This window comes from Mustela erminea, chromosome 18, assembly GCF_009829155.1.
Source record: "Mustela erminea isolate mMusErm1 chromosome 18, mMusErm1.Pri, whole genome shotgun sequence".
In the NCBI taxonomy this organism is placed as follows: Eukaryota; Metazoa; Chordata; class Mammalia; order Carnivora; family Mustelidae; genus Mustela; species Mustela erminea.
The window spans coordinates 16,172,208-16,195,562 of record NC_045631.1 but is presented as its reverse complement, the minus strand read 5'-3'; the positions used below and the strand labels follow the sequence as shown (position 1 = coordinate 16,195,562).

The following is a 23,355-nucleotide window of genomic DNA, read 5'->3' as shown; positions in this document are numbered from 1 at the left end:
AACTCCAGTCTCTGAACTTGGCCAGGACAATCCTCTTCTTTTAGGACACCAACTGCCCAAACACATACCTCTTGTTGAAGCAAACAGGAAGCAGTTCCTTTCACATTCTTCAACTCCACTCATGCTCATCAACTCTCTAACAGCAACCAACAGTCATTCCAAGGAAATACTGCTCAGACTATCATCATTAGAATACTGCGACTGACTGCTACTATGATGTGGAATATGAGAAGGAAAAAGTTCCATAAAGGAGCTTTCTCTGGAGGATGATGGAAGTATTGTGACATGCTCCCAAAATACCAAGGACTGCAGTATTTAAAAATAAGGGTGCAGGACTTTCGAAACTACTCTTCCAGGCTCCCTAAACTTACTGAATGACAAATAAGCAAGTATCTATTTTTTGTATTTGTTACCTTTGCCTATTAAGGGAAGAGACAACTACAAATAGCCATGAAACTTGTCAATAGGAAACTGACAGGAATTAGTGAAATTAGAGTACTCAAAACAGAATGCTTTATAAAATCCTAGTACTGTTCTATAAACAATACAAACGAGCCCATTACAGAAATAAATAATATCCTCCAGCATTTAACTCATAGGTGTAACAAAACAGAAAGTAAAAACACAAAAACCCCTGAAGTTTAAGATACTGCTTCAGTGTTTTCAAAAGCTTAAAAGACTATTTCATCAAGTATGAATAAAAGTAAAGCAGCTTACCTCCAGAATAACTGACCCTCAGGAGCCTTTGTAACTTAGGTGAGAGGTGGGGAGGAGGAAGAGAAAAGCTACTACTATTCAGAGCAGAGGGAGAAAACACCCTGAATAATCCCATTCAAACGACCAATGAAAGTCAATTTCACAGACTTTGGCCACAAGCCTGCAGAAGCACAACTATCATTCTACACAATTCCACCACCCCACAAAGGAGAGATGATATACTAGAATCTTCCTTGGAGCTTCCCTGGCGTAGATGGAGACTTTAATTTGCAAGATGAACAGTCTCTCTGATAAACACTGCTCCCACACATGCCAAGGGCAAACCAGAGTAGAGTGAGCTCTCTACCGGAGGTCCTGGATCCCTCCGGTGGCGCAGCCTTCAGAACCCTGTCTTGGGGGAAAAGTTCGGCAAGGAAGTCTCAAGCTGTTCAATCTTTCTCCTCAATTTCCCCAGTTCCTTCTCCCCAACTCTAAACAGATGACAAGGAAGGCATGAGGACGATTCCTCTGGGAACGACACATCCCAGGGCCTCCCCCAGTCCTCAGCACCCACTCCCTATCTCGTCTCCTGACGAGTGGGAATCCACAAACTGGTCTGAGAAGGTTGGGGCAATGGGGAACAGTCACCTTCGCGGTGAGAAAGGGGGCGGAGGCAGGAACTCGGGTCGGGCTCTCCCGGAGGGCGCCGGGCTTGGCAGAGCTCAATCCTACACTGGCCCTAGGGCTGGTGGGGCGGCCAGGGGACCGCCCCCGACCCCCGCCCCCAATGCTGGGGGAAGGGGCGGGGGCTCAAGAGCGCCGCGGACTGAGCTGGGAGGAGGCAGAGGAGGAGAGGGAGGCGGGGCGGGCAGGCCCAACCCAGGAGCTGGGCGGCGCGACTCACCTCTGCTCCCGGCCTGCGGAGCCAGAGCGGCCAGGATCCCTCGCAGCTCCGACGCGGAGATCCGGACACGCTCCAACCCCTCCGCCATCTTCGCAGCTGCTGCTACAGCTGCAGCCACTCCGCCACCGCCGCGCGCAGCCAGGAAACCACGACGGACGGGCGGTGCGCGCGCTTACCCACCTCCCACCCGTGTCCCCGCCCCCTCCCGCCTTCCTCCCCTAACGACGGTGGCCGCACTGGGAGGAAAAGCTCTGAAAGCAAGTTCCGCGGCTCCAGAGTGCTAGGGAGGCGGGCACTGCGCGTGCGCAAAGGTGTGGTCGGGAAAGTGAGCTGAGGCTGGAGTTGGGAACGCCGAGCCTGTGAGGTGAGAAGAGACCGGGTGGAGCCGGGCCAGGCGTCGCGGGCGTTCGTGGCGGTGGCTGCTGTTGCTGCTTTGGTGGCCATCGAGGACACTGGTGCTGGTCTGGGGCTCGGGCTGACGGGGACATCCCACAATCCGGCCTCCTCCGGTCATCTTAGGCCAGGGTCTGCTTCCACAGGCCCGGACTATCGTCCCAGGCTGTTACTTGAGGACCTTAAAGGTCTTGTACGAGCACCCCACCCTTTTTTTAGATGAGGAAACTGAATCCTAGAGAAGCGTAGCAAATTGCCCAGGGTGACACAGTGGGTAAGTATCAGAGTATATCAGTCTTTTTCTTTAATGGCGGACTACATCCCCAAGACCCCTGACTTCTCCACTCCCTAACCTTTCTTAAAAAAAAAAAAAAAAAAAAAAAAAAGTACAGTATGGTTGGCTCTTGCTGACGGAAGGTTATGTGGAAGTAAATCAGGAGGTCAGGAGGTATTGTAAGTTGATTTGGGAAGTTCTGTATCATTGTGGATTCTTGGAAAAATTACTTGACTTCCTTGGATCTGTGGTGGTGGTTTTGTTTTTTTCCATCTTTGAAATGTAACCGCATCAGAAGACTCGTATTTTAACTTCCTGTTCCTGAGCCCATGTTCGGAACCGTGGGGAAACTCCCTCCCCCAAGACTGCTTCTCTCCACCTGTTCCTCTTTACCGATCCCATACAGTCTATTGGACCTGTACACCATCAAATAGTTACCAGTAATTTTCCTTTGAGTGGGTCTAAAACATTTGATCAGTCTCTGACATTACTCATTCAATCCCTATTATGTGACACAGGTTTCACCACCAGAAGGCTAAGCAGATGGAGAAAGTCAATAGATATGTGAAAAGATTCAGTGTTTCAAAAGAAGGAGATTAATTTGAGTGGTCAGAGCAAGTGGCAATATTTAAAACATATGAATAAAATATGGAGAAATATTAAAAACTATAATTCTAGAGCAAGAGTGGGGGAGGGGTAGAGGGAAAAGCAGACTCCCCCTGAGCAGGGAGCCAGATAAGTGACTGGATGGCAGGACCTTGGGATCATGACCTGAGCCAAAGACAGATGGTCAACCAGCTGATCCACCCAGGCACCCCAAAAGAACATGTTTTAATACTGAAATTAAGATATTGGATAACTTTTTTTTTTTTCAAAAGATGGAAAAATAATCAACAAAATTCTTAGGAAAAACGTGATTGCCAAATTAATGCAATAGTCTCTGTACTGCCAATGAGATATGTCAAAAGTTTAACCAGTTCAAGAGAATTTACCAGAACTCAGAGGGTAAAATATAAAACTATGAGAGACAAGAATAGAAGACATGGAGAATGGATTCAAAAAACTAGTAATAAAATACAAGTTCCAGAAGGTGACAAGAGACTGAGAAGAAACAGGAATCAAAGAAAAAATAGAAGAAAATTTACTAAGTTGATGGGAAAATTTAAATTTAAGACTTAAATTTAGCCTTCAGATCTAAAGGTTCATGAAATAACAAGGTAAAAATAAATGAACAATCATATTTAGGCCTGTATTACAGTGAAAGCTTCTGAGTTTAAAGAATTAAAATGTGGGGCGCCTGAGTGCCTCAGTTGTTTGGGCAGCTGCGTTGTACTTGGGTCATGATCCTGGAGTCCTAGGATCGAGTCCTACGTCTGGCTCCCAGCTCCAGGGGCAGTCTGGTTCTCCATCTGACCTCCACTCTCATGCTTTCTCTCACTGTCTCTCTCTCAAATAAATAAATAAAATCTTAAAAAAAAAAAAAAAAAGAAAGAAATGAAAATGTGTTTGACATGAAACAGTCAAGATAAATAATTTTTAAAAATGTTTTAAAGCCAGTTGCAGAACAACACATAGAGTATGGTTCTATTTGAGTACAGCAAAAAGCCATTTATTGCATATGTAAGTTTCTATATAAATACATCCAAAAAAGGTATGCAAGAAGACATACTAAACATTTTAAAGTGGTTATCTTTGTAGAAGAGAATAGATTTAAGGGTTAGAGAGTGAAGGTTCTTTATTTTTCTGTAATGTTTTAAATTCTTACAGTAGGAATTTGGTCATATATGGGTAATCCAAAAAATAACAAGTTTGGATAGTGGAGAAGGGAGGAATTCAAATTTTTTAAAAAGATTTTGTATATTCATTGGAGAAAGTGAGAACACAAGAGGAAATTGGGGTGGGGGAGTGAAAAACAGACTCTCCCTTGAGCCGGGAGCCTGATGCAGGGCTCCATCCCAGGACCCTGGGATCATAACCCAAGCCCAAGGCAGATGCTCAACCAGCTGGCCACCCAGGTGACCTGGGAGGAATTCAGTTTCTAAAAACAAAAATTGTACAGGTCATGTTTGCTGAGCACAGAGTAGTAAAATTAGAAATGAATAATCAAAAATTAAGCAAAACGTAGCTACTTGGAAATTTTTTTTTTTAAGCAAGTGGTTTTTTTGTTGTTGTTTTGTTGTTGTTGTTGTTGTTGTTGTTGTTTTTATTTGACAGACATCACAAGTAGGCACAGAGCCAGGCAGAGAAAGAGGGGGAAGCAGACTCCCCACTGAGCCGAGAGCCCGATGCAGGGCTCCATCCCAGGACCCTGAGATCATGACCTGGGATCTCAGGCAGAGGTTTAACCCACTGAGCCACCCAGGTGCCCCAACTTGGAAATTTTTTAAACAAAAAATTTTTTAAAGATTTTATTTAAACATGAGAGAACATGAGAGAGGAGAGGATCAGAGGGAGAAGAGGACTTCTGCTGAGCAGGGAACCCTATCTGGACTCCATCCCAAGACTCCAGGATCATGACTTGAGCTGAAGGCAGTCGCTCAACCAACTGAGCCACCCAGGTGCCTAAACATAAATAACTCATAGGTCAAAAAAGTAAACAAAGCTAAGACTGTGGATTCTTTAAAAATTAAAACTGGGGCACATGGGTGGCTCAGTCAGTGGAACATCTGCCTTTGGGTTGGGCCATGATCCCAGAGTCCTGGGATCAAGCCCCATATGAGGCTCCCTGCTCAGTGGGGAGTCCTTCTTCTCTCTCTGACCCTCCCCCCTCTCATGGTGTCTCTCTCACTCTCTCTCTCTCTCAAATAAATAAAATCTTAAAAGAATAATAAAATTAATGAAAATATTGCACAGCAAAACCTATGGTATATCTTTTTTTTTTTTTTGACAGAGAAAGAGACAGCAAGAGAGGGAACACAAGCATGGGGAGTGGGAGAGGGAGAAGCAGGCCGCCCATCAAGCAGAGAGCCCGATGTAGGACTCGATCCCAGCACCCTGGGATCATGACCCAAGCCAAAGGCAGATGCTCAACCAACTGAGCCACCCAGGCGCCCATCCTGTGGGTATATCATTAAAGATATACTCAGAGGAAAATTAATAGCCTGTGTGCTTTTATTATTAATTGTAAAAGAAAGCGATCCAGTAATAGCACTTCTGGGTATTTACCCCCCAAATACAAAAACAGTAATTCAAAAGGGGTACATTTACCTCTGTGTTTATTGCACCAATAATAAATAACTTTATTATTATTTTTTTTTATTTGACAGAGAGAAATCACAAGTAGATGGAGAGGCAGGCAGAGAGAGAGAGAGAGGGAAGCAGGCTCCCTGCCGAGCAGAGAGCCCGATGCGGGACTTGATCCCAGGACCCTGAGATCACGACCTGAGCCGAAGGCAGCGGCTTAACCCACTGAGCCACCCAGGCGCCCCAATAAATAACTTTAATAGCCAAATTATGGGAGCAGCCCAAGTGTCCATCAACAGATGAATGGATACAGAAGATGTGATAGAGGGGCGCCTGGGTGATTCAGTGGGTTAAGCCTCTGCCTTCGGCTCAGGTCATGATCAAGGTCCTGGGATCAAGCCGCAAGGAGCCTGCTTCCCCCCGCACCCCCCTGCCGCCTGCCTCTCTGCCTACCTGTGATCTCTGTCTGTCAAATAAATAAATAAAATCTTTAAAAAAAAAAAAAAAAAGATGTGATACATATATACAACAGAATATTATTCTGTAAAAAAGAATGAAATTTTGCCATTTGCAATAACATGAATGGAGCTAGAGAGTATAAGCCTAAATGAAATAAGTCTGTTTGAGAAGACAAATAACATGATTTCACTCATATGGGATTTAAGAAACAAATGAAAGAAAAAGACGAACCAAGAAAAAGACTCTTAACTATAGAGACTGATGGTTACCAGAGGGGAAGTTGGTAGGGGGATGAGTGAAATAGGTGAAGGGGATTAAAGAGTACACTTACCCTGATGAGCACTGAGCAATGTATAGAATTGTTGAATCACTATATTGTATGCTTGAAACTAATAGAACACTGTTAACTATACTGGAATTATAATTTAAAAACAATTTAAAAATAAATACAATTTTTGGGGCGCCTGGGTGGCTCAGTGGGTTAAAGCCTCTGCCTTCGGCTCAGGTCATGATCCCAGAGTCCTGGGATCGAGCCCCGCATCGGGCTCTTTGCTCTCAGCAGGGAACCTGCTTCCTCCCCTCTCTCTCTGCCTGCCTCTCTGCCTACTTGTAATCTCTGTCTGTCAAATAAAATAAATAAAATCTTTAAAAAAATAAAATAAAATAAAAAATAAAATAAAAATAAATACAATTTTAAAATTTAAAAAAAACTTAAAAGTTTTTAAAGAATGAAAATTAGGGCGCGTGGGTGGCTCAGTGGGTTAAAGCCTCTGCTTTCTGCTTGGGTCATGATCCCAGGGTCCTAGGATCGAGCCCCGCATCGGGCTCTCTGCTCAGCAGGGAGCCTGCTTTCCTTCCTCTCTCTCTGCCTGCCTTTCTGCCTACTTGTGATCTCTGTCAAATAAATTTTTTTTAAATGTTTAAAAAAAAAAGAATGAAAACTAATAATGGGACATCTGGGTGGCTCAGTCAGTTAAACATCCAACTCTTAAGGGCACCTGGGTAGTTCAGTGGGTGGGGCCTCTGCCTTCAGCTCAGTTCGTGATCTCGGGGTCCTGGGATCTAGCTCCGCATCAGGCTCTCTGCTGGTCAGGGATCCTGCTTCCCCCAACCCCCTGCCTGCTTCTCTGCCTACTTGTGATCTCTCTCTCTGTCAAATAAATAAATAAAATCTTAAAAAAGAAATCCAACTCTTGGTTTGGGCTAGGGTCATGATCTCACTGTGGTGGGGTTGAGCCCCACATCAGGCTCTCTGCTATCAGTGCAGGGTCTGCTTCAGACCTCTCCCTCTGCCCCTTCTTTATAAAATGAATACTTAAATCTTTTTAAAATGAATACTTAGGGTGCCTGGGTGGCTCAGTGGGTTAAGCCGCTGCCTTCGGCTCAGGTCATGATCTCAGGGTCCTGGGATCGAGTCCCACATCGGGCTCTCTGCTCAGCAGGGAGCCTGCTTCCTCCTCTCTCTCTGCCTGTCTCTCTGCCTACTTGTGATCTCTCTCTGTCAAATAAATAAATAAAATCTTTAAATAAATAAATAAATAAATAAATAAATAAATAAAATGAATACTTAAATTTTTTTTTAAAAATGAAAGTTAGGGTCGCCTGGGTGGCTCAGTGGGTTAAAGCCTCTGCCTTCGGCTCAGGTCATGATCCCAGGGTCCTGGGATCGAGCCCCGCATCGGGCTATCTGCTCAGTGGGGAGCCTGCTTCCTCCTCTCTCTCTGCCTGCCTCTCTGCCTGCTTGTTATCTCTGTCTGTCAAATAAATAAATAAAATTTTTTTAAAAAATTAAAGTTATTAAGAATTATTAAACAAGAGAAAATAGAATAAAGACAATAAAAAATTAATAAAAAGAATAGCACTTGATAAAGAGCTCATTTTTTCAGAAATATAATAGATGTTAAAAATAGACACATTTCTGGCAAAGAAAAAAAAGGATATCCTCTTAGATGTCTCATAATTCAAACTTAATTTCATGAAATCTCTGATTTTTCCTGAAATACTTCTCTCTTCACTAGTCGTATCTCAATTAATTATGCCATCATCTAAGTTTAAAACCCAGGAGTTACCCTTAACCTCCACCTCCCTCATTCCCCACATTTAATCCAATATCAGAATATGTGCTTTCTCTTTCTGTAGTGGACAGCTATGGTATTTTCTCAACATTCTCATTTTTTCTCTCGAAAACTGCCCCCCACCCCATCCCATTCTTACTCAGAAGTACCTTGTCTTTTTCTTTCATTTTTTTCTTCTTCTCACTTTTATTTGCTATTTTCCCCTCAGGTACAGAGATTTGAGGCAATCATATCTGGTTCACCCTTTCATCAACAAGTCCTTTCTCGTTTATCTTTTATTCTTTAAGTTATTCATGTTCCTTCCCTCCCTTCTTAGGTAGCCATTCTAATTGTGTTTAATATATGTCATTGGATATATATGTATCTTTGAATAATATATTGTATCATTTTATGTATGTGTTTTAAATGTATGTAATTGATACTGTGTTATAAAAATCATTCTGTTTCTTTTTCATGTTTCTGTAAATACTTGTGACTGTTGCATAGTATTGTCAAATGATCTCACACCCTTGGCCACTGGTCCTGGGCCAAGATGTGCCAATCAGAATCCTTATCCAGAATTTTTGAACTGAAACTAAGGGAAAAAAAATCCTTTCCTGTGTGGAAGCCATAAAATGTAAAACAGGAGCTGTCAACAGCCAAATGTCCTGCCATGTGGAACCAGCTGGTCTGCAATGAAAAAGAATGAAGCCAACATGCAAAAAAACAGCAGAGGTGAGAAACAATGAGAAAGTCCTGGAAAAATACCAAGTCTCTGGTTCCAGTTGTTCCTGAGATTTCATATTCCTGCCCTTCCCGTGGTTCAACTCTTCTTGGATTCCATGAACCAGTAGATCTTATTACCTCCATTTTGTGCCTAAGCCAGTTCATATTGGGATTCTATGACTTGAACAAGAGGCCTAATTATAATCTCCAAAATGTATCTCTTGTGTGTGTGTGTGTGTGATTTTTTTCTTAATTATGGTAAAGTCCATATAACATGAAATATACCATTGTAACCATTTTTTAAGTATGCAGTTCAGTAGTGTTAAGTGCATTGACATTGGTTGTACAGGCAATCTCCAGAACTCCTTTTATCTTGGAAAACTAAAACTATACAACTTCCCATCCTCCCTGTCCCCAGCTTCTGGCAACCACCATTTTAGTTTCTATGAATCTGACTACTCCAAGTACCTCACATAAGTGTAATCATACAGTAGTTGTTTCTTTGTGACTGGCTTATTTCATTTAGCCTAATATCTCCAAGATTCATCCATGTGGTCTGTCAGAATTTCCTTCCTTTTTAAGCTGAATGACATTCCATTGTATGTATATACCACATTTTGTTTACCCATTCATCTATTGATAGATACTTGGGTTGCTCCCACCTTTTGGCTATTATGAATAATGCTATTAACATAGGTGTACAAATACATCTTTGAAACACTTTTTGAATTCTTTGGGGTATATACCCAGAAGTGGAATTGTTGGATCATGAGGAATTCTATGTTTAATTATTTGAGGAACTACCATACTGTTCATAGCTGCTGCACCATTTTATATTTCCACCAACAGCACACAAAAAGCCCAGTGTCTCTACATCCCGGCCAACACTTGCTTGCTTAATAGTAGTCATCCTAATAGGTGTAAGGTGGTATCTCATTGTGGTTTTCATTTGAATTTCCCTAGTGATTAGTGATGTTGAGCATCTTTTCATGTGCTTGTGTCCATTTGTATATCTTCTTCAGAGAAACGTCCATTCAAGTCCTTTGCCCATTTTTAAATGAGATTTGTTTTTCCAAAAAGTATATTGATTATTTTTTTCTACCCTCACTTTCACCATCCAAGCACCTGTGCATTTTCATGTAGACAATACTTCTTAAATAGACTCCCTGATTCACTGTTATTTCTTTCCTTTTCATTAGGAACAATTTAGCCACAGTGATTTTCTGAAAATGCAAATTCTAGCATGTCACTTACCTGCTCAGAATTGTCCAATGGTATTCCATTGCTCTTCAGAAAAAAAATCCATGACTCATTGTCCCTTATGATGTAGATCCTGCCAATTTCGCTTTCTCACTGATCACTATTTTGGCCTTCTTTTAGTTTCTGGAATATGCCATGTTCCTTTCCTCTGTAAAACATTTGTGCATATTCCCTCCAGCTGAAACACTTTTCCATCTACTCTGCCTATTCACCTTATGGCTCATAAATTTCACTTCTCTATAGAGGGCTTTCCTTAGCCCTCCTTCCTTGATCTAAATACCCTCCCATTATAGTATCCTAACATACTTCCCTGATATCACCTATCAATATTTGTAAATATATATTTATTTTTGGATTATTTATAACACATCTCTCCGCTAGATTATAAGCTTTAAGAGCAGGGACAACTCTATTTTTCTAACACTATATCCCAGGATCAAATAATATCTGACACATAGAGGTGTTCAATATTTGTTGATTGAATAAATAAAAATACCAAAGATAGGAAGAAAGCTTAGAAATATTAATGTGTTCAACTTTATACTAATACATTTGAGATTTTAAATTAGATGATTTCCCCAAAAAGTTAAATATAAATTACCAAAATTAATTCAGAAGGAAGTAGCAAATCCAGATAAACCAATTAGCTGTGAAGTCATTGAAAAAGTTACCAGAGGTATACTTATAAGGTAAGGACAAATCATCTTTTTTTTTTTTTTTTTTAATTTATTTGACAGAGACACAAAGAGAGGGAGAGGGAGCTTCCCGCCAAGCAGGGAGCCCAATGCAGGGCTCAATTCCAGGACCCTGGCATCATGACCCAAGCCAAAGACAGACGCTTGGCAACTGAGCCACACAAGTGCCCCCGACAAATCATCTTTATTTGCAGATAGTGTGATTGTTTGGAGAGTGAACTATAAAACTATTAGATCTAACAAGGTAATCTACTTACGTATCCTATTACATGCTAAATATACAAAAACTATTACTTTTCATATATATTATCAGTAAGCAATTTAAATACTTAGTTAAAAATATCTTATCTGGGCGCCTGGGTGGTTCAGTGGGTTAAGGCCTCTGCCTTGGGCTCAGGTCATGATCTCAGGGTCTTGGGATCGAGTCCCATATCGGGCTTTCTGCTCAGCTGGGAGCCTGCTTTCTCCTCTCTCTGCCTGCCTCTCTGCCTACTTGTGATCTGTCTCTGTCAAAGAAATAAATAAAATTTTTTAAAAAATAAAAAATAAAAAAAACCTTATCTTGGGTGCCTGCATAGCTCAGTTGGTTGAGTGACTGCCTTTGGCTCAGGTCATGATCCCGGACTTCCAGGATCTCGTCCCGCATCAGGCTCCCAGGTCCTTGGGGAGTCCGCTTCTCCCTCTGACCTTCTCCTCTCTCATGCTCGCTCTCACTCATTCTCTCTCAAATAAATAAATAAAATCTTTAAAATAAAAAAATAAATAGGGGCGCCTGGTGGCTCAATGGGTTAAGCCACTGCCTTCGGCTCGTCATGGTCTCAGGGTCCTGGGATTGAGTCCCGCATCGGGCTCTGCTCAGCGGGGAGCCTGCTTCCCTCTCTCTCTCTGCCTGCCTCTCTGTCTACTTGTGATCTCTCTCTGTCAAATAAATAAATAAAACTTTAAAAACAAATAAATAAGTAAACACCTTATCTTGGGGCACCTGGCTGGCGCAGTGGGTTAAAGCCTCTGCCTCCGACCAGGTCATGATCCCAGGGTCCTGGGATGGAGCCCCGCAACAGGGAGCCTGCTTCCCCCCCGCCTCTTTCTGCCTGCCTCCCTGCCTACTTGTGATCTCTGTCTGTCAAATAAATAAAATCTTAAAAAAAAAAAAAAATCTTATCTTCAGATGCCTGCGTGATTTAGTCCGTTGGACGGCTGCTTTCAGTTCAGGTCATGATCCCAGAATCTTGGGATCCAGCCTTGCATCAGAGTCCTCCATCAGGCTCCTTGCTCAGCAGGTAACCTGCTTCTCCCTCTGCCCCTCCCCCTGCCTGTGTGTGCTCTCTCTCTGTGTCAAATAAATAAATAAAATCTTAAAAAAATATATATATATATATATATACATATACCTTATCACAAAAGCAACAAAAATACTTTGTACTTAGGCATAAACTTAATCAGATCTCCACAGGACTTACATAATGAGTTCTTGAGAAATCTAAAACAAAAAGACTTTACTAATTGAAAGACACCCATGTTAATGAGTGGGAAGGTTCGGTATTTTTAAATATCAATTATGACTCAGTTCATTTGTATATCTTAAACTGGCAACCTTGATAAAAGATTTTGAAAGTTCATTTGAAAGAACTGATGTGAGAAAATCCAATACATTTTGGAGTAATCATGGCAGAATGTACTAAATATGGTGAACAACTGGAGAAGGAACTGGAAGTCTGATTAGTGGAACAAAATACAAAGTCCAGAAAGGTCCCAAGCATTAAAAAAAATTTGATTTTTTTAAAAAGATTTTTTATTTTATTTATTTGACAGAGATCACAAGTAGGCAGAGAGGCAGGCAGAGAGAGGGGGGAAGCAGGCTCCCCGCTGAGCAGAGAGCACAATATGGGGCTCTATCCCAGGACCCTGGGATCATGACCTGGGCTGAAGGCAGAGGACTTAACCCACTGAGCCACACAGGCGCCCCAAGAAATATAATTTTTTTTTTTAAAGATTTTATTTATTTATTTGACAGAGAGAAATCACAAGTAGGCAGAGAGGCAGGCAGAGAGAGAGAGAGGAGGAAGCAGGCTCCCTGCTGAGCAGAGAGCCCGACGCGGGACTCGATCCCAGGACCCTGAGATCATGACCTGAGCCGAAGGCAGCGGCTTAACCACTGAGCCACCCAGGCGCCCCGAAATATAATTTTTTTTTTAAGATTTTATTTATTTATTTGACAGAGAGAGATCACAAGTAGGCAGAGAGGCAGGCAGAGAGAGAGAGAGGAGGAAGCAGGCTCCCTGCTGAGCAGAGAGCCCGATGTGGGACTCGATCCCGGAACCCCGAGATCATGACCTGAGCCGAAGGCAGCGGCTTAACCCACTGAGTCACCCAGGTGCCCCGAAATATAATTTTTTAAAGAGTTTATTTATTTATTTGACAGAGATCTCAAGCAGGCAGAGAGACAGGCAGAGAGTGAGAGGGAAACAGGTTCCCCGCTGAGCAGAGAGCGAAATGTGGGGCTCCTTCCCAGGACCCTGAGATCATGACCTGAGCTGAAAGCAGAGGCTTTAACCCACTGAGCCACCCAGGTGCCCAGAAATTTAATTTTTGATAAACATGGCATTTCAGAAAAAAATAGATGATCTGTTTGGAAGTGGTATGTTAAAGATTCACAAAAGAATGTGGCCAATATACAGCAAAAAATGTTTAATCACTACTAAAGAAATACATATTCAAACTACAAAACATATTAAATTGATGGATCAAAAATGATACTGCAGGGGCGCCTGGGTGGCTCAGTGGGTTAAAGCCTCTGCCTTCAGCTCAGGTGATGATCCCAGGGTCCTGGGATCAAGCCCCGCATCGGGCTCTCTGCTCAGTGGCGAGCCTGCTTCCCCCCTCTCTCTGCCTGCCTCTCTGCCTACTTGTGATTTCTCTCTCTGTCAAATAAATAAATAAAATCTTTAATAATTAATTAATTAATTAATTAATTAATTAATTTAAAAAAGGATACTGCAGGGTGAAGGGAAAAGGGCATTCCTTTAGAAACTGCTGTTCGGAGTGTAAATTGATAAAATCTACAGCTCCTCTGGAATTCAGTTTGGCAGTGGGTATCAAATGTCTTAATGTGCATACTTTTTTTTTTTAAGATTTTATTTTTTATTTATTTGACAGAGATCACAAGTAGGCAGAGAGTCAGGCAGAAGCAGGCTCCCCGCCGAGCAGAGAGCCCGACGCGGAACTCGATCCCAGGGTCCCTGGATCATGACCTGAGCCGAAGGCAGAGGCCTTAACCCACTGAGCCACCCAGGCGCCCAATGTGCATACTTTTTGATGCAAAATACCCTTTGACAGAATCTTCCCACGAAGCTCTTGCAACATACCTGTTCGTTACATTATTATAGACAAAAAATTATAGAAAAAAGAATCTAAATATTCAAAAAGTTATGTAAAACTTTTTAAAACTATGTATTTTTGTAAAAAGAAGTAGCCATTTAGCAGCGCCTAGGTGGCATAGTTGGTTAAGCCACTGCCTTTGGCTCAGGTCATGATCCTGGAGTCTGGGAATCGAGTCCCGCATCAGGCTCCCTGCTCGGCGGGGAGTCTCCTTCCCCCTCTGACCATCCCCCTTCTCATGCTCTCTCTCTCAGTCTCTCTCTCAAATAAATAAATAAAAATCTTAAAAAAAAAAAAAAAGTAGCCATTTAAAATGTTGTGTATCGGGGTGCCTGGGTGGTTCAGTGGGTTAAGCCTCTGACTTTGGCTCAGGCCATATCTCAGGGTCCTGGGATCTAGCCCTGCATCAAGCTCTCCACTCAGCAGGGAGCCTGCTTCCACCACCCCTCCCTGCTTGACTTTCTGCCTACTTGTGATCTCTGTCTGTCAAATAAATAAATAAAATCTTTAAAAAATAAGAAAATAGGGGCACCTGGTGGCTCAGTGGGTTAAGCCTCTGCCTTCAGCTCAGGTCATGGTCTCAGGGTCCTCAGATCGAGCCCTGCATCAGGCTCTCTGCTCAGCGGGGAGCCTGCTTCCCCCCGCCCCGCCTGCCTCTCTGCCTACTTGTGATCTCTATCTGTCAAATGAATAAATAAAGGGGCGCCTGGGTGGCTCAGTGGGTTAAGCCTCTGCCTTCAGCTCAGGTCATGATCTCAGGGTTCTGGGATCGAGTCCCACATCGGGCTCTCTGCTCAGCGGGGAGCCTGCTTCCTCCTCTCTCTCTCTCTGCCTGCCTCTCTGCCTATTTGTGATCTCTGTCTGTCAAATAAATAAATTTAAAAAAATGAATAAATAAAATCTTTATAAATAAATAAATAAAGCTGAAGAAGTTCAGGCTGTGTGGGGGCTCCCTAGTATAGGCTGCTACAGAAATTTTGTCTGTCTTACCAGTATGAAGCACTGAAAATATACTTCAAAGTACAGTTGACCCCTGAATATCGTGGGGCTTAAGGGTGCTGAAAGTGGAACTGTTGGATCATGAAGAATTCTATGTTTAATTATTTGAGGAACTACCATACTGTTCATAGCTGCTGCACCATTTTATATTTCCACCAACAGCCCACAAAAAGCCCAGTGTCTCTACATCCCGGCCAACACTTGCTTGCTTAATAGTAGTCATCCTAATAGGTGTAAGGTAGTATCTCATTGTGGTTTTCATTTGAATTTCCCTAGTGATTAGTGATGTTGAGCATCTTTTCATGTGCTTGTGTCCATTTGTATATCTTCTTCAGAGAAATGTCCATTCAAGTCCTTTGCCCATTTTTAAATGAGATTTGTTTTTCCAGAAAGTATATTGATTATTTTTTTTACCCTCACTTTCACCATCCAAGTACCTGTGAAGGTGCTGATTTTAACTGTCATATGATGTATGTATACTGAAGAAACAAGACAGAAAATGAACATAATTGATTAAGATGACAGGGTTATAAGCAATTTTCTCCCTTGTTAAATAATTTTTTTTAAAGATTTTATGTATTGGGCGCCTGGGTGGCTTAGTGGGTTAAGCCGCTGCCTTCGGCTCAGGTCATGATCTCAGGGTCCTGGGATCGAGTCCCACATCGGGCTCTCTGCTCGGCAGGGAGCCTGCTTCCTCCTTCCTCTCTCTGCCTGCCTCTCTGCCTTCTTGTGATCTCTCTCTGTTAAATAAATAAATAAAATCTTTAAAAAAAAAGATTTTATATATTTTCGGGCGCCTGGGTGGCTCAGTAGGTTGAGCCTCTGCCTTTGGCTCAGGTCATGATCTCAGGGTCCTGAGATTGAGCCCCGCTTTGGACTCTCTGCTCAGCAGGGAGCTTGCTCCACCACCCTTCTCTGCCTGCCCCTCTGCCTACTTATGATGTCTGCCTGTCAAAAAATAAATAAAATATTTATTTTAAAAAAATAAATAAAATATTTATTTTTAAAAAATAGATAAATATTTATTTTAAAAAAATAAATATTTATTTTTAAAAAATATTTTATTTATTTATTTGACAGAGACACAGTGAGAGAGGGAACACAAGCTGGGGGAGTGGGGGAGGGAGAAGCAGGCTTCCTGCCAAACAGGGAATCCAACGCAGGACTGGATCCCAGACTCCGGGATCATGACCTGAGCCAAAGGCAACTGCTCAACGACTGAGCCACCCAGCTGCCCCAAATAATTTTTTTGAATAAAAAATTTTAATAGATTTTGAACCCACTTCATTCAAGCTTCACAAAAATGATGAAAAAGTCGAGACCAGTAACAGTGCTTGGATGGTAAAGGATCGTATGAGTGAGGGGTAAGCCTTAAGCCTTTCCTATAAAGCTTCACCAGGGGGAAAAAACCTTTTTTTTTTTTTTTTAAAGATTTTATTTATTTATTTGACAGACAGAGATCACAAATAGGCAGAGAGTCAAGTGGGGGGGGGGAGCAGGCTCCCCGCTGAGCAGAGAGCCTGATGCAGAACTCGATTCCAGAACCCCGACATCATGACCCAAGCCAAAGTCAGAGGCTTAACCCACTGAGCCACCCAGGTGCCCTGGAAAAAAAAAATTTACTAAGAAATGCAGCTTCAAGATACTTTTCCTTCTATTTAGAGATTCTGGAGCCCCAGTACCAAAGACCATTCCATTACTACCACAGACCCCAAGTGTATTTTCCTGTGTTGTACATTTTCCTCCCCTACCCCCTTTTTGTTTTTAAGATTTTATTTCTTTGATAGAGATCACAAGTAGGCAGAGAGGCAGGCAGAGAGAGAGAGAGAGGAGGAAGCAGGGTCCCCACTGAGCAGAGAGCCCGATGCTGGGCTCGATCCCAGGACCCTGAGATCATGACCTGAGCCGAAGGCAGCGGCTTAACCCAATGAGCCACCCAGGCGCCCCTAAAAGATATATTTTTAAAAGGGGGTGATGGAGGGGCCCCTGGGTGGCTCAGTGGGTTAAAGCCTCTACCTTTGGCTCGGGTCATGATCTCAGGGTCCTGGGATCGAGCCCCGCATCGGGCTCTCTGTTCAGTGGGGAGACTGCTTCTCCCTCTACCTCTGCCTGCCTCTCTGCCTGCTTGTGATCTCTGTCTCTGTGTCTAATAAATAAATAAAATCTAATATACATATATATATGTATATATATATATATATATATTTTTTTTTTAGAGCAACTTAAGATTCACAGCAAGAGGGGCGCCTGGGTGGCTCAGTGGGTTAAAGCCCCGCATCGGGCTCTCTGCTCAGTGGGGAGCCTGCTTCCTCCTCTGCCTGCCTGCCTCTCTGCCTACTTGTGATCTCATCTGTCAAATAAATAAATAAAATCTTAAAAGAAAAAAAAAAGATTCACATCAAGATTGATGGGTAGTTGAAGAGACTTCCCATATATCTCACACACACACCCCAAAAGCAGAGCCTCCCCCATTATCAACATCCCCCATCGGAATGGGATTGTTACAATTGAACCTGCATTATGTGTCATTAGCAAAGTCCATGTTTTATATTATGGTTCACTCTTGTACATTCTGTGGGTCTGTTAGCCATTTTCAAAATCTTTTCATTAAACATATTGTTTTGGGCTTTGCTTTGACCCCTTTTTTTATTCCTGGGTTTCAGAACCATGTGTGCTCAGTACTGCATCTCTTTTGCTGATGTTGAAAAAGCTCATGTCAACATTCAAGATTTTATTCACCTCACACCAGTGCTAACAAGTTTCATTTTCAATCAAGTAACAGGGCGCAATGTTTTCTTCAAATGTGAACTCTTCCAGAAAACTGGATCTTTTAAGGTAATAATGCCCTTTGATAATATATCATGTATCTTTTCAAATCCCTTTCCCATACACATTTATTTGATCCTCCTGACCACCCAGTGAGGTAGGTAAACTATTTTTATAGCTGAAGAAAGGGTTGTAGAAGTTTTCCTTCGATAAAGTACTGGTCACTTAGCATTATGGTGTTGATAACCCACTTTTACATAATCTCAAAAGTTCTTATAATTGGGGTGATGATGTAATTTACTGTCCAAACTAGGACATGGTTGAGAATGAAAGGGGCACCTTGTGATTAAACTCAGACAATAGATATTTACCTTAATTATTGCAAGGCAACACGGGCAAGAGTGATCACCCTGTATACAACCAAGTTGTGTCAACTTGCTATTCATTGATACCTTATTATGAATGTAAAAGATCTAAATCTAGCTAACCCCTTATTCTAGGAAATATGTCAGAGCCTTTCCTTTGCATAAAGATAGACTTCTGGGGGTGCCTGGCTTGCTGTAAGAAAAGCATGCAACTCTTGATTTTGAGGTTTGAGCCCCACATTGGGTGTAGAGATTACTTACATAGATACTTTAAAAGGTAAAATACTTCTGTGTTGATTCAGTGCGGTTAATTTCTGTTAGTTGAGTTTTAAGATCCTTTCAGGTATAAATCTGAATGTTGCATTTAGCACTATGCCTGATAGGTACTAGTACCTGTTAAGTGGTAATTTTAGGACTACATTTCCTCACCCATTAATGAGAACTTTTTTTTTAAGATTTTATTTATTTGTCAGAGGGAGAGAGAGAGGGAACATAGGTGGGGGAGCTGCAGGCAGAGGGAAAAGCATGCTAGGCTCCCCACTGAGCAAGGAGCCTGATGCAGGGCTAGATCCCAGGACACTGGGATCATGACTTAGCTGAAGGCAGACGCTTAACTGACTGAGCCACCCAGGCATCCCTAATGAGAACATTTATATTAAACTCTCCATTCTCTTTTGCCCTTTGCTTCTGCCATGGTTTATTTTTTTCATTCATCACACATCACATACTTATTTTAACTAACTATACTAGGCACACACACACACGGTCTTGTACTATTAGTTACACTTGCAAGACAGGCCAGTCAACAAACAGGTTAATGACAAGTAACTTGAGAGAGACAAATAAAATACAATGGAATGAAATGCCTAATTTTGCATGGGAGATCAAAGAAGTTGAACCAATGATGTTTCATCCAAATTTTATAGGATGAGTACTTTTAGCCAGATCAGGGAGTGAAGGAAAAGAACTATATGTAGATGTACCAGCATGCTGGGAGGTACAGGGGTGTGAGCTAACTTGTAGGAGGGAAACGAAGTAATTTAGGATGGCTACAACAGTGACAGAAGCAGTATGTTTTAGAAAGACTGCAACTTGTAAGGAATTTGTATTTACAAAATAGGTAGTCAGTAAAAAGAGAACATTTTTAAAAGGTCACTTTCATAATCTAGTGGAAATATTGAGAATGATCCCTGGGCAGGATTAGTTGAGTGTTGATAACATGCAAGTTGAGCAATGAGGCTTCACCAAGGTAGTGGCAAAAATGCAGGAGATATTTCAGAGGTACAATCAAGATTTTGTGATAGAATGGATGTGCGGTGCTAGGAAGAGAATATCTAGGAAAGTTCCTTGGTGTTTTGAAAAGAAACTTTTAAATCAAATCAAATACATGGTTTCACCATCCCTTTTCCAGATTCGCGGTGCCCTTAATGCAGTCAAAGGCTTGACTCCTGCCACCTCGGAAGAGAAGCCCAAAGCCGTGGTTACTCACAGCAGTGGAAACCATGGCCAGGCTCTCGCCTATGCTGCTAAATTGGAAGGTACTTGACTAACTTCTCAGGGTACTGTGTAGGATCATCCGAGAAGGGTGGAAAAGTATTCTTAATCAGTGAGATTGGTGACTACTGTGGGAAGGTTATTTCCAGGTTCCTATCTCATTATAAGCAAATTAAACATAAGTTTCTATTCTAAATTCTCCTGATTTGTACTAACTAAATATGTTTCTTCCTCCCAGGAATTCCTGCTTATATTGTGGTGCCCGAAACAGCTCCCAATTGTAAAAAATTGGCAATACAAGCCTATGGAGCCTCCATAGTGTACAGTGAACAGAGTGATGAGGTAAGGAGAAAGCAGTGTTCAGTGTCAGCTTACCAACTTTCACCATCAAATGAAACTTCTTTCTAGCCTACTGGCTGTTTCTTCTGTGTTCCTCTTCACCTTTCAATGCTAGCATGCTCAACCCTTTCTCTACCTATGCTCACTCTGATGAGATCATTAATCTCATAGTTTAACATATCCCCTATACTCTGGGGTGCCTGCGTGGCTCTGTCAGTTGGGTGACCAACTCTTGGTTTAGGCTCAGGTCATGGTCTCAGGGTTGTGGGATTGAGCCCTGTGTGGGGCTCTGTACTTGGGAGGGAGTCTTCTTCTATCTCTCTCTCCCTCCGGCCTTCCCTCTGCTCTCGCTCTCTCTCAAAAAACAAACAAACAAAAACACTTTTAAAAATATCTGGAGAAAAAAAAAGTCTGTATTCTAACTCCAGTCCTGACCTTTGCCCTTAACCCAGACTTTTATCTCCAATGATTCCCTGATGATATTCCCACTTGGAATGTCTTAAAAGGCAACTTAAACTTATCATGTCTAAAACCAAACTCCTGATCTTCCTCCCCACTGCTGCTCCTCGTCTTCTCCTTCTTAGTAAATGGCAACTTTTATCCTTCTAGTTGCTCAAAATAAATGAAGTCACCTTCGAGAGTTCTCCCACACCCTACATCCAAATCTTGGTCCTACTTTCAAATCATTTCCATTACCCAGGGACCCTGGCTGGCTCAGCTGGAAGAGTATGCAACTCAATCTCAAGGTTGTGAGTTCAGGCCCCATATTGGATGTAGATAAACTTTAAATAAACTTTAAAATAACAATTTCTGTTATCCAACTACTTCTAACAGGCTTTACCATCAACACCCTGATTCAAATGAACATGTTTTCACCTAGGTACAGTAGCCTAAGTGGTCTCCCTCCTTCCACCCTTGCACTATCCATTTAATATGTTAAAACTTGTTTCGTTAGCTGAAAACCCTCCAATGGTTTCCCATCTCATACACACTGGTAACCAAAATTCTTGCAATCACTTAAGGCCTGGATGAACTGGCCCATTTCAGTCCTTCCCACTATTACTGTCCCACCAAACATACTAACTTAGCCTTTTCTCAGAAAAGCCAAGCACTACTACTTTGTGGTCTTTGCATTTGCTATTATTCTCCCTCTAGAATATTCTGGAGATCTACAGCACTTGTTCAATCCTATTAAAAATATCACATTACTCAAGACCCTTCCTAAGCATCCCCTATAAAACAGACTATTCTCCATAGCATTTAGACATATTACTTATATGCCACCCCTCTGCATATTAGAACAACTCCACTGAGCAGAGACTAGTTTGTTCAGTTATATCCCCAGTCCCCAGTAAGTCTGAAAAAGGGATGGCCAATAAAGTGTTAAATGACTAAATCAAACTTGTTTGGAAACTTTATTTATTTTTAAAGATTTTATTTATTTGACAGAGAGAGAGAAGGATCACAAGTAGGCAGAGAGGCAGGCAGAGAGAGGAGGACGCAGGCTCTCTGCTGAGTAGAAAGCCTGATGCGGGGCTCGATCCCAAGACCCTGGGAACATGACCCAAGCAGAAGGCAGAGGCTTTAACCCACTAAGCCACCCAGGCACCCTTGTTGGGAACTTCTAAATACAAATCAAATATATTAATTTAATGTACTCTTTCAGTCCAGAGAAAATGTTACCAGAAGAATTATGAAAGAAACAGAAGGCATCATGGTACATCCCAACCAGGAGCCTGCAGTGATAGCTGGGCAAGGGACAATTGCCATGGAAGTACTAAACCAGGTAAGAGCTGTTAATTCTTGTTTAGCCACCGATAAAGCTAATGTTAGGCTGTCTATAATTATTTTATACACATATAAAACTGGTTATTAATAGACCTATTTATACTTTATATTCTTTTCACTAAAGGTACCCTTGGTAGATGCACTGGTGGTACCTGTAGGAGGAGGAGGAATGGTTGCTGGAATAGCAATTACAGTTAAGGTAAGAAAATAGCTTCTTAAGGACTCCCTGCTTCAGGCCTAGATAATTTTATTTTACATTGTAGTACACTGTGGATACTTGGCTCAACATTCCCCCAAATTGCTGTTCTTTCCCACCAACCCTTGGCACTTGAAATGGAAGGCTCTTCTCTGCCTCACTACCCTGCCGTTCTTCATCGGTAACAACTTCACAAGGCAAAGCAGTCCTGAGTGGCATCCTCACAGTCCTTTCCCTGAATCCCATTTCAACAACCCACTATCCAAGTCAAGGGCTACTCTTTTCCCTAGTTACCAGGAGAACTAGATGTGATTTAAGCAACTAAAGGCTATTAGGCATACAACTTAAAATGCTTGAAGGTCTATTTTTATTACATCAATCAAGGGAAAGGCTCTTGAACAGAAATGAGTTACCTGTATTGCCTACTTCACTACAGGTATGCAAGCAAAATGCTGTGGCTAGTTTTAAAATGTCTAATATTCCTTTTCCTAGGCTCTGAGACCTAGTGTGAAGGTATATGCTGCTGAACCCTTGAATGCAGATGACTGCTACCAGTCCAAGCTGAAAGGGGAACTGACTCCCAATCCCTATCCTCCAGAAACCATAGCAGATGGTGTCAAATCCAGCATTGGCTTAAACACCTGGCCTATTATAAGGGACCTTGTCGATGATGTCTTCACAGTCACAGAGGAAGAAATTAAGGTGAGGCTCTGATAGGAAAGGAAAATACGAAAGAATGGAGCAAATTCTTAGGCAATAGAGTCTTCTACTGTTTTGAGTAGCAACTTACTCCCTGGGGACTTGACTAGATGACTTCATGACATGGGAGGTGCCCCAGATGTATTAAGAAAACCTGCTCAACAGTAGAAACAGAGTTAGGATGGGAAAAAAGCCCTGTCCTTCATTGGTGAGCATATATATATATATATTATATATACAGGTCAAGAAGAAAAATTTAGATTGGGCATATAACCCCATCTGACCTTTAATTGTAAAGGTCAACCAACTAGGCTCTTTCTCCTTTTCCCATTTCACTAATTCTTACTCCCTTCCATACCAACAGTATGCAACCCAGCTGGTGTGGGAGAGGATGAAACTGCTTATTGAACCTACAGCTGGTGTTGCAGTGGCCGCTGTCCTGTCTCAGCATTTTCAAACAGTTTCCCCAGAAGTAAAGAACATTTGTATTGTACTCAGTGGTGGAAATGTAGACCTAACCTCCCTAACTTGGGTGAAGCAGGCTGAAAGGCCAGCTCCTTATCAATCTGTTTCTGTTTAGTTTATGCAAAAGAGATGGGATTCAGTATCTCTAGTCACTTGGAAATTTTGTTTCCTAGTTACTCTAACTTCTTATATTCTTCTCTTAAACAACTTTCAAGTTCCTCA

The 23,355-nt window shown here is 42.0% G+C and overlaps 2 protein-coding genes across 6 annotated transcripts in view; one reads left to right on the top strand and one right to left on the bottom strand.

The window, feature by feature from the left end:
- SMG6 (SMG6 nonsense mediated mRNA decay factor) overlaps window positions 1-1,837 on the bottom strand; it is a 243,283-nt gene extending 241,446 nt beyond the window's left edge. The window contains exon 1 of one of the 2 annotated variants that reach the window (XM_032320403.1): window positions 1,601-1,837. In XM_032320403.1, the coding sequence (XP_032176294.1) occupies window positions 1,601-1,688 (88 nt within the window). In that variant the 5' untranslated portion in view covers window positions 1,689-1,837. Of the gene's footprint in view, window positions 1-68; window positions 178-1,600 lie in introns of those variants that run through there. The other variant, XM_032320404.1, reaches the window with a different exon arrangement.
- Window position 1,838: 1 nt separating this feature from the next.
- SRR (serine racemase) lies at window positions 1,839-23,273 on the top strand. Of its 4 annotated transcripts, none has more exons than XM_032320421.1 (8): window positions 1,839-1,911; window positions 17,685-17,856; window positions 19,564-19,690; window positions 19,885-19,988; window positions 21,652-21,771; window positions 21,898-21,972; window positions 22,462-22,671; window positions 23,033-23,273. In XM_032320421.1, exons 2-8 carry the CDS (start codon window positions 17,689-17,691, stop codon window positions 23,246-23,248), a joined length of 1,020 nt encoding a protein of 339 aa, XP_032176312.1. In that variant the 5' UTR covers window positions 1,839-1,911; window positions 17,685-17,688; the 3' UTR covers window positions 23,249-23,273. The 4 variants fall into 4 exon arrangements, with proteins under 4 accessions (XP_032176312.1, XP_032176310.1, XP_032176308.1 ...); XM_032320419.1 differs by having other exon boundaries at window positions 1,891-1,964; XM_032320417.1 differs by having other exon boundaries at window positions 1,894-2,267.
- Window positions 23,274-23,355: the final 82 nt, after the last annotated feature.

Bases quoted from the DNA above. Each gene is read 5' to 3' on its own strand.
- SRR (XM_032320421.1), top strand. From the start codon at position 17,689: ATGTGTGCTCAGTACTGCATCTCTTTTGCTGATGTTGAAAAAGCTCAT. The intron at 17,857-19,563 runs GTAATAATGCCC...TCCCTTTTCCAG, and splicing joins AGAAAACTGGATCTTTTAAG to ATTCGCGGTGCCCTTAATGC. The intron at 19,989-21,651 runs GTAAGGAGAAAG...GTACTCTTTCAG, and splicing joins ACAGTGAACAGAGTGATGAG to TCCAGAGAAAATGTTACCAG.